This window comes from Phalacrocorax carbo, chromosome 7, assembly GCF_963921805.1.
Source record: "Phalacrocorax carbo chromosome 7, bPhaCar2.1, whole genome shotgun sequence".
Taxonomy (NCBI): domain Eukaryota; kingdom Metazoa; phylum Chordata; class Aves; order Suliformes; family Phalacrocoracidae; genus Phalacrocorax; species Phalacrocorax carbo.
Window position 1 is genome coordinate 27781860 of NC_087519.1, and position 10111 is coordinate 27791970.

At 38.8% G+C, this 10111-nt stretch overlaps 1 protein-coding gene across 11 annotated transcripts in view; it reads left to right on the forward strand.

Annotated features, from left to right (window-relative positions):
• The window catches only part of GIGYF2 (GRB10 interacting GYF protein 2), a 78198-nt gene that overhangs the window by 26120 nt on the left and 41967 nt on the right, over positions 1–10111 (forward strand). For 10 of the 11 annotated variants that reach the window (XM_064457196.1, XM_064457198.1, XM_064457203.1 and 7 more), the window contains 2 exons: positions 3655–3766; positions 4343–4383. The exons of the other annotated variant lie outside the window; for it this stretch is intronic. In XM_064457196.1, the coding sequence (XP_064313266.1) occupies positions 3655–3766; positions 4343–4383 (153 nt within the window). The remainder of the gene's footprint in view (positions 1–3654; positions 3767–4342; positions 4384–10111) is intronic. 11 annotated transcript variants of the gene reach the window in all.

Genomic DNA, 10111 nt, shown 5'->3' on the forward strand with positions numbered 1-10111 from the left:
CTTTTCTGCTGTTGGAATGTGTGTAAATGGTGTGAAAGTTTTGGTGGGTTTTTTTTGGTGGTTGTTGTTTGGTTGTGGTTTTTTTGTTGTAATGACAGAACGACAGCATGTGCTTCCACCTATCCTCTTGCTTGTGTCTTGTATTTTTTACTTAAATTCAGGCTTGTCTGTTTTTGTTAGAGACTTTTGGCTGTTATAATTAGAATATCCAGTGGATTGAGGTCCTCATTCTAAGTTTTTAAGGAATTAACCAAATACAAATGATACAGCTGCTCTGTTGAGTTCTTAAATGGGTGTATTGACATCTGTTGACTTTGCATTCAATGCTTTGTGCAACACCTACACTTAAAGTCTGCTACTCATGTGCCAGGCCTTTTTTCGGAAGTGGCGTTCTATTTAAAATAAGCATGTCGTTCTAGATTTATGAGCCATGGAAAAAAGCCAAGAAGTGCAGGAGCAGCATGGCGAACAGTGTGCTTATATTTGCAGTTCTATCCTTTATTCAAGCATCTTTCATATGTTGTTTTATCGGTATTAGCTGTGTCCCAGTGTGCACTTTCAGGTCAGACTCATCTACGTCATAGTTGCTGAATAATCAACTTTGTACACCATGGTTTTCCTTAACTAGCTACTTATCTTCTGTAGCTCGGTAGGATCTGTTTTAATGCAGTGTGCTTCTCATGTGGCAGCCTATTTGGTTTCTGCTGGAGTTGCACATGTACTTCTACTGGGTACTGTTGAATGGACACATCTTGTTACTGCACCAGAACAGTGTGCCTTGCAGTGGCAGTGGAGGAGGGTGGCAATGAAGCCACCTGTGCCCTGGTTGCAATAGGTCCTGCCCAGTACTATGTGGTATCAGTACAGCTGGGAGTTGAGTACCGTGGCCCCACAGGCAGCCTCAAACTGAATTGCTGAGATCATTTGTTTGGACCTTTTGCAAGGTTATATTTTAATTCAGGCCATTTTGGTGGCTGAACATGACTGAAATACTGATGAACTCTGGCACAGAGGGGTGTAAGTAGAGAGAGTTTCTCAGGCTGTTGTTTCACATACTTTTAAAGCTGCCATAAGCCATGTTAGAACAACTCTGATCCTGTTCTTCCCCTTTTACAGGACGTTTGCTGTATTTACTGATGAAATCTCTCATATCGCCAGCCTTCTGACTCTGCTAGATGTGTGTCTGCTATCATTAATCAGTGTGCATTCATGCTTGCTCATGCTGCAGGGGGATCAAATGTTGCTGTCACTCACTGTAAAAAGCCGAGAAGGACAGCTGGTTTGGTTTCTGTTGGAAAAGTGTATCAACTTTCCACCTCTACTACCTCAGAGACACAAGATGAGTCAGTGCCTTCATTCTGTTTTGACTCTGCCTGCCTGTGGCTTTCTCTTGTGAAGTGCTTTTGCTTTATTATCTCCTGTAAGAAGAAGGAAGAGAGCTTTCCTGTAGTGAAGAAACTAGGCAAAGATTGCCATTGTATGAGATGCTTAAACTTTCCTGGGCTTTATTTGTGAAGAATAACAGCTTGGAGTAATTTTCCAGGATCTTAGAGGATCCATAATACCTTACCCAGATAAACATTGTGCTACTTTTGATGTTCTGTCACATCTTCACTGTTTCTTGTCTTTGCAACTTATTTTGCGTTTGTGACTATGGTTAACCTTGCGTCAGACTTGCCATACTGAATGTATTCGTGTTTCTAGTACAGTCATAGGTCTGATACTAATCTCTCCTCTCTTGCCTTGAGTGCTCAGTCAACTTCTCTGTCTCCACCTGAGTTGGTGTAAGAACAGCTATACTGGATCACGCAAGGGCTTGTTTAACTCAACTGTCTGTCTCTAGCGACAGCCAAAAGAAGACACCTTGGCAAGAGAATAAGGGCTCTGTGAAAATAAAAAGGTGAAGAAGCATCACATATATGCTCAGCTTCCAGGTGTCTGCAGCTCAGTGTGTTTCTTGAACCAGATGTGGTCTCTCTGTTTAGTAAATCTCAGTGTTATTTATCTTTTATGAGCTTGTCCAGTATCCATCTGAACTTAAGCATCCCCAAAACTCTGTGGTAAGGAAATCTGCATCTCTCTGACAAGGAGGTCTGCCACTGAACTGCTTTGCTGGTGCTAACAGGATGGTTATGTCCAAAGAGGATGTTTAAATCCTGTTTCTGAAGTAGATGGAGAAATTGTAGAGACAGTAACTTTGTGGCTTCCTTGTATACCCTGCAACCTGTACTGCTTGATACGAAATCAGTGTGTATTTGAGGACCCTGACTGGATTATCTGGGGACTGGTTTTTGTTTTCTCTGCCTGGAAAGCAACCTTTTTTTGGCAAGAATCTGCCTTGATTATTTCAGTATTTCGAGTCTCTTTTCATAATACACTGAAATATGCTACAAATCCTTGATGCATCTGAGGTCTTTAGATTTTAGATGTAGAGGCTTGATACCATTACTTCAGAAGACTACAGAGACTGGAGTCCATTCTCAAGGTGTTTATTTGCTGTTTCATTTGGTCGTTGTCTTATTCTTCCCGATCCCTGGCCAAGTTTGCACCTTATCCTTTGAGGTGTGTGTTTTCTTGAAGCCAGGAAGAGAGAAATATGAAAGGATCGAAGTTCGTTATTGTTTCACAGCCAAGAATTCCCTTTATCAGGTGCTTTTTAGGTTCTTGGACTTGACTGTAGAGACTGCAGGTGTCTTTAGGAAAGACTTTATCCTGACAAGCAGCTGATTGATGTTTCACTTGTTCATCTTTCCATGAGATCCTTGAAATGGTAAGTTAGCTGATAAAACCTTCCCATTTTTTCTGCTGTAGCACTTCGTGAAGCAGCTTTAACTTTTGTAGATCTGGAAACTTCATCCCAGCCATTAATCTAACCAGTGCTGGAAGCTATCTTGAAGGTCTGGGGATGTGTGTGGGTGTGTTTTTTCTGTTGTAATTTTTCTTTATTTTTAACCAAATCCCCACACCTACCTAAGCACTGAAGATGTGCTTCAGGATGCTTCACTTGAGGATATAATTTCTTGGCTTGAGTTTTGATTCTTGGTAGCCACCTAGAGAGAATCATTTCTTGAAAAAGTGAAGAGGATAATTTTTATTTTGTAGCTACTGGGGTTCATCATGCTGTCCTGTCTATACCCATCCTGTGATCCTTCTTTTCTCCCTGCTGCTCCTGGGGGAGATTTCTGCTGGGAATCACTAGAACTTACTAGTGGCAAAGCTTCTTTCTCCTTTTATTAACCTTGACAGCAGTAATTATGAGTACATCTGCAGTGCAGTACTATTATACTGGATTCCACTGCTAAAAGCATTCTGATTTTTATGAGCGTAAAGTACACATGTACTATGTGGATGTTGTGTGAACAATGAATGCATCCTTATTTGGTAATTTCTGTTGGGTAAGTATGTTTTCTGTGTTTTTCTTCGTAGTATTCAGAATTGTTTGCCTGTTCTGTCTGATCTTGTGCTTCTTGATACGAATTTTTACATAAGACTCTTTCTTGAGTCTTTGTTCCTTTTTCCCTTTGCCCCAGATAACTTTGTTGGGGCTTAAGACTGCAAGATTAGTTCACAGGGACAGCAGGAAAAGGAAACCTACCTGATTCTTTCAACTTCTGTAACTATTTGTACAAACACTTGTGTTTTTTGTCTTTTCAGGCAGAGGCCGAGGAGAAAGCGGTTTCTACCAAAGAAGTTTTGATGAAGTGGAGGGTGGATTTGGGCGAGGAGGGGGCAGGGAAATGCACAGATCACAGAGTTGGGAGGAAAGGTAACAGAACTCTAGCCCTTTCAAGTTTTTTTTTTTTACATACATCTGCTAGCTTTCATTCGTGCCTTTTGACTTAATAAAAATAAGTTAGCAAAGGTGATGAGGTGTATCTGTAAGTGGAGTGTCTAAATTTCTAAGATGGAGTCAACACAGTAATGTTTCTAGAAACTCAGGAGCAAATAAAAGCATTTTTGCAAAGAATTTTTCTTTGGAAAAAGTTCCTGGAAAAAAGGAACTACTTTAAGAGAACATCAGTTATGACAGTTGCAGTGGAAATGGTGGGTGAATATATGGATTGCTAAAGGATTTGCTTCAACTTTAGTCTCACTTTGTTGACAGTACTTAGGGTCACATTTAAAAACATACCTAGTTGCTAAAGGCTGTGTGGGTATCAGTGTTCTGAAAAATTCACTTGTCGCTTCAATCTTTTAAAGATACTGTCCATCAAGCTCTGATTTTAAAAAAGGCCCCTACCAAGTAGTGGTGGTGAGGGGGAGGGGCAGGGGAAAAAACCATACCCAAAATGAGTGGAGTAGTTCCAAAACCTTATTTGAAACTTCTATTCTGCCTTTGTAGGGGAGACAGACGCTTTGAAAAACCAGGGCGAAAAGATCCAGGTATGGTTTTATTACTGTATGGGCAGAAAATGGGAGGGGGGAGCAGGGTGCATTTTGGGGAAGGGACCTATATGTACCTAAACCTTTCTTATTGCTCCAAGTATATTGTTGATACAAGATTCATGATACTGTGCCACACTACCTAAATGTGTTCTCAAAGTGTTGTTTTTCTTATTTTGCGTTGTTTTCACTATTAGGCATTTAAATGTTTTAGATAAGAAAAATCTGCAACAAGTAGGTTCTGTTCCGTTAAGATTTGATGTCTAGAGCTGGAACTATATTCCTGTACCTCTGGGAAAGGAGTCTGTACTGATTAACAGGTGTGTCATGGCAATATGCATTTTCAGTGCAGCTTTTAAACATTCCTGGCGCGTGCTATTTTGGTACCTAGGACTTCTGGACAATGTGAACTTTAATTTTTTGAATGCTTGCTAGTGTGAGGTAGATCCCAGCAGCAGTGTTCTGAGGTTCCCGTGCTGATGGATTTACTGTCTGTCAAATTACTTCCAAGTCATCATACAAATCTTCATTCAGGTTATTATTTGGTCCCCCTCTCTGCCGTTCCTCTCCTATTCTGTTTCTTAAATGCTTTGCACAGGCCATCTTCAGGCAGGATACTGGATCTTTAATTGTGACCCAGTATGGCTGTGTGAATGTTTAGCTGAACTCGAATTGGAGTGGGTTGTCATCTTGGAGATGGTACACACCCATTTAGGTAAAATCTGTATTCTAAGAGTGGTAAGAACATTCAAGGAAGTTCTCCTCTATTAACTGGTTATATGGTAACTGCAGTGATTTTCTGCTTTGTGGCATCATGCATTGATTGTCTCTGGTATGACCTTGCTCTATCTCCGTGGCATGTTTCCACATGCACGTACCACAGCTGTGCTTAGTGAGAGGTTTTGTACTAGTAAAAGCTTGCTGACAATGAGTCTTGTCTTTTTAGGACCCAGAAGGTCTTTTGGCCTTTGCTGAAGGAGTCTTGGCTGAATATCCTCCTTGGTGAACATATTGATAAACATAGGTCAGAAAAGACAATTGCAGGTTGAATTTCAAGACAAACAAAAGCAAAAAGATACAGTTGCAATTGGAAGTTGATGGGAATGTATTTTAATCCCTGCTCAGCTGTCAGTATTTCTTTTCAGTGAGAGTAGCATAAATTGCAATTTTAATAATCTTCCGGATTGCCATGGTGGCACATGCCGTAGGAGCCTTAAACTAAGATGTTTGCTTTCAGAGCCCTCCCAGTCCTCTCTCCATGTAGGAACTGATTTTCATATTTTTTGAGTGCTTTTATTTTTCTGCTTTTTAAGTCAAAAGCTGACACAAAACTAAGATCTTTCTTGTTTTCCTCATTGCTTCCATTAAAAAGAAGTTACTTATAAAAATAACTTGAGTTTGGTCTGAGTTTGTCCCTCTAGTTGCCAGTAGTGAAACTTTGCATGTTCAGTGTGTCTTTATATTCAGAGACCTTTTGGAAAAAAATAAAAATAGGAAAAAAAAAGTTCTACTGAGACTTCAGGACTCCATTTTTTACAAAAGACAAATGGATGTGAAAGTAAAATATATACCACAGTTGATTCTATTTATTTAGTCCCTTCCTGTTCTTGTGATAAAATTCCAACATTTCCAGATACAGACTATAGAATGTACCACATTTGATTAAGGCTGTGATAAAAATATTGCATGTTGGTTTAGGATGAGATGTGTATCTTGGCTGCAATTGAGAGGAATTTACAGTATGCAAGATGTCCTTACTGAAGCTGACTTCTGCCTGAATGTGGGTGTTAATTTTTCAGCTAGTATAGAGCATGCCTTGTTTGTAGCAACTACTAGTGATCAGGCCTGTGGAATGCATCTTCTGTGAACCATTTTCTAGAGAAGATGGTGTCCCCCTGTGCTGCTTTGGAAGTCCTAGTTCACTGTGAGGGATGGTGTGCTTATTCTAAGATCTTGAAGCTTTCTGTAGTACCAGATTACTCCTCTTCAGTCTCTTGTTCTATTTATTATCTAGTTTGATCTTGTTTGGCTGAAAGCTCTGTAGCACAGTATGACAGAAGCAAGAGACGTGCAGTCTCTCTGAAGTTTTAATATATAAAGAGATATTTTTTAACAATAGTAATTAAAGTTTGCATATTGCTGTGTTAGACATGAATGCCCTGATAAGTGGGAGGACTATTTCTCTCCTCTTTATCCTCAAAGAGAAGTAGAGGGCATAAAAATTGTAACAGAAGGTGTTGGTCTGTTTTGACTGTTACATAAAGGCTTTTCAGTGACAGAATATTTTGAGTGTGAGATAGGGATACAGATGTGCCAAAAAGTCCCACATTAATACCAAGCACAAGTATAGCACGCAAAGCAGTGGAAGCAGAAAGATCAACGAGTGAACTGACATGCAGTTTATAATTCACACTAACGTGCTTTAGCAGATGCATATATTGGTTTCTGTTAACCTGGTTAAACTCCGTAGTTTAGGATTTTATTCTCTAACTTTTACTATGTTTCAGTTTGTCATTGCTCTTTCACAGGGCCTTGGATTAGCCTCAAATTACATAATTTACTGAGTTGCCAGCTTTTTCATATTCTTTGTTCTGGGATATCACATTACAGAATTAATAAGAGATCAAATATTAAACTCTTCTGGTCATTCATAATGGATGACAATGCAAGAACCCTCAATTAAAAATCACAAGATTAAACAAGTAATAGACCTTCAACAAAGAATTACATCTCATCAATGATCAATACACTGTTCTAAAAAATTACTGATTGCTTTTGCAGTGCTCACAACAGTTTGTAAGTTCACATTTGACTGATTCTCAACATAAACAATAGTTTCAGTATGCAAAATGAAGATGCATGAAGTATTTGTGAGTTTCTGTTGCAGATTGTCATAATTGTGATGGACTTCATTGAGAATCCAAATTGCTCTGGAAGGCTGAGGCCATTAGCAAAGAAAATGGGCAAGTTGTTTTCTTGATTACGGCTGTCTTTTAGAACTGCACAAAAGCTGCTTAATTTTCTGTGCAGCCTCTTGACTAATACCAGCTTAGTAGCTGAGGGGATTTGATTAGTTGCCAGCAATTACACACTGGTAGTAAATAATTGTAATGCAGATTAAACAAGACATTTAATAAGTCAGTTGTGGAACCCGGTTGAGTTCTGTTTAATGTGTATTTTTTGGTTAGGTTAAGACGACTTGAATAAAAAAAGGGTGTTCAAGTGACTGTAAAAAGGATGTTGAATTTCTCTGAATCACGCTCTCCCTTACTCTGCCTGACTTGGTTTTATTCCCTACCTGGCTAGCAAGCAGTACATCCAAAGAAGGTTCATCACCAGCTTGCTCTTGCAGTTTTAGTCCAAGTGTAGAGTACAACTTGGTTGCATCAGAGCCCAATAGCAATTTTTCTAGGCTTGTATTCCCATTTGGGCAACAGCGTATCTCTTTGTCAGATATCTATGGTTCACTAGTTCTCTAGAACTGTAAAAGCAGTGGGTGTTTTGTCTACCCCTTGTTCTGCAGCTGTTCTGAAGTAACTACACAGTTGTGTTTGTCTAACTTGCTTCTGGAGTATTCTTCAACTTTATGTTCCAAAATGCAATATTTGAAGATTGCATTTAGTGTATATTAAACATTTTTTCCTTATACTTGCTGTTGTAGCCCTTTTTTAAACCAAATCTATAAATAGAAAATTATTTAAAAAACAGGAGGACTTCAAAGTATCAAGTAATTTAGAAACCAAACGAGGCAGCCCACACTTTGATTAGATGTTAACTGAGGTTAGAAATAGCTTTTTATAGCTTTGGCTCTAAGTAGTGAGATTGTAGTACCATCCTGTTGGGATTATGCATCTGAATTTTAGAACAATGGAATTGTCTGAGACTGGAGTATGTGATAATGGGAAGAAAAATACCTCACACAGGATACTGCTTTTCTCCTAAATGCTTCTTTCAGAGTTGACACAGGAATCTCTTCTGCTCTTGCACTGGTTCTGAATTTGTAGGACTCTTCTTGGTGGTTTATATTGATAGAGAATGTGGAAATAACACTTGCAAGAAATACTTAAAAATTATTGGTACTGGTATGAGGGTGGAAAAAGGATCTTTAGACTGCATATGTAGGGGTAAAGCAAATTAACGTGGTAGTGTGGTGCTCTCCAAGCTCCACAATATTCGTAAAAGCTTTTACATAAAATTAAATATCAGAAGAGATGTTGAGAGTATCTGTGATAAAACCAATTCTGTCTGAGAATGTGGGGAGACAATACCTGAACAGTTTTGGAACACGAGCTGAATTGCAATGAAAACACAGGCCTTCTGCCTCATTCCCCTTCCCTGCGTGAAGTGCTTCCACGGGGCTGCTTCCCACTTCCCCAGACCCTAAAACAAAGTAGCTTTTTGCTAACCTCTTTCAGGTTGTGAACACACTTCAGTTAACAGAGTTCTGGAGCTTGAGAAGAATTAGGTTAAACGGTATCTCATCAGATAGCTTAAGGCCATTTTTCCTGCTGCTGACCACTTCAGTGAAGTTAAAAGGAAGCGTATTTGGTGGTGCGTTATGCTGTTGTCAATGAAAGTGCTATTTCTGCCATCTTGGTTTCTGGGAAAAGTCTTTTACCTTTGAAAGATAACTTTATTTTGATAATTGATTGTTCAACTATGAACATGTAATAGGCACTGCTTTTGTTGAGAGCTTGGGAAAAATTATTCATCATCCTTTTTATCCGTTAGCTTCTTAAATTTTTTAGGAGGTTCAAAACAGTGTCTCAATTGCAGTACGTTTATGAAGCACTGAAATACAGAAGTCTCATGTATAGTTGGTTTTAATTTTTTATTTTTAAAATTTATTTTAGTGTCTAAATATTTTTGTGCTGTGTGTACAGGCAAATATTGTTAAAAAGAATAAAATATAAATGGATGCAGTTCTACTTCTGTATATAGCTCATCCTTCTGGGTCAGATCTACTTGAGACAAGCAGCACAAAGGTGAGAACAGGTGGAATGTATGGTTTGTTTTTTTTAAAATGTACATTGATTCATTTAGAATAGCCTGTTTTCCACTGCTAAATAATTTATTCAGTGTTTCCAAATATGAAAAAAATTTCCACTGCAGCATTTGTCATATACATCAAGATTTTTTGATAGTGTCTTCATAGACCTGTCTTGATATGAGATGTTCTTTTATTTGGCAGAACGAAGAACTACAAGTTAGTATTTACAATTTTGCTTAATAAGCACAGCAGGAGTGCTTTTCACTGCCATGTGAGATTGGCAATACTTTAAGAGTGAATCCAGCCATCTGAAAACTGATATAACTCTGTATCCCCAAGGAGTTGAGAGAAAAATTCAGATCTTGGATGAAGAGAGTTGCTTATCCCAGAACTAATATGAATGACCCCATATTGAGTTTTGACTGAGATTTCTTTTGTATTGTTGTCCATTTTGTGACAAGCTGGTTAATTGTGATTTTGGTCAGCTTTGGGAGTTCTGAAGGTCTCTCCTTTCAGGGTCAGTGCGGCTTTAATCATAGTCTGGTGAATTCAGCAGGTAGCTCTTTTAATTTCCAAGAATTAGTACTGTGATTCTTGTACCTGCCTTTGTGCTGGGTGGTTAACCCAGCCTCTCCTCAGCTTACATGGTTACACCAGTTCTGTTTACTCTGCATATCATGTTGTAATCAAAAGGATGGGAGTACAAGAGAAAGATCACTAGAAGATGGCAGGGCAGGC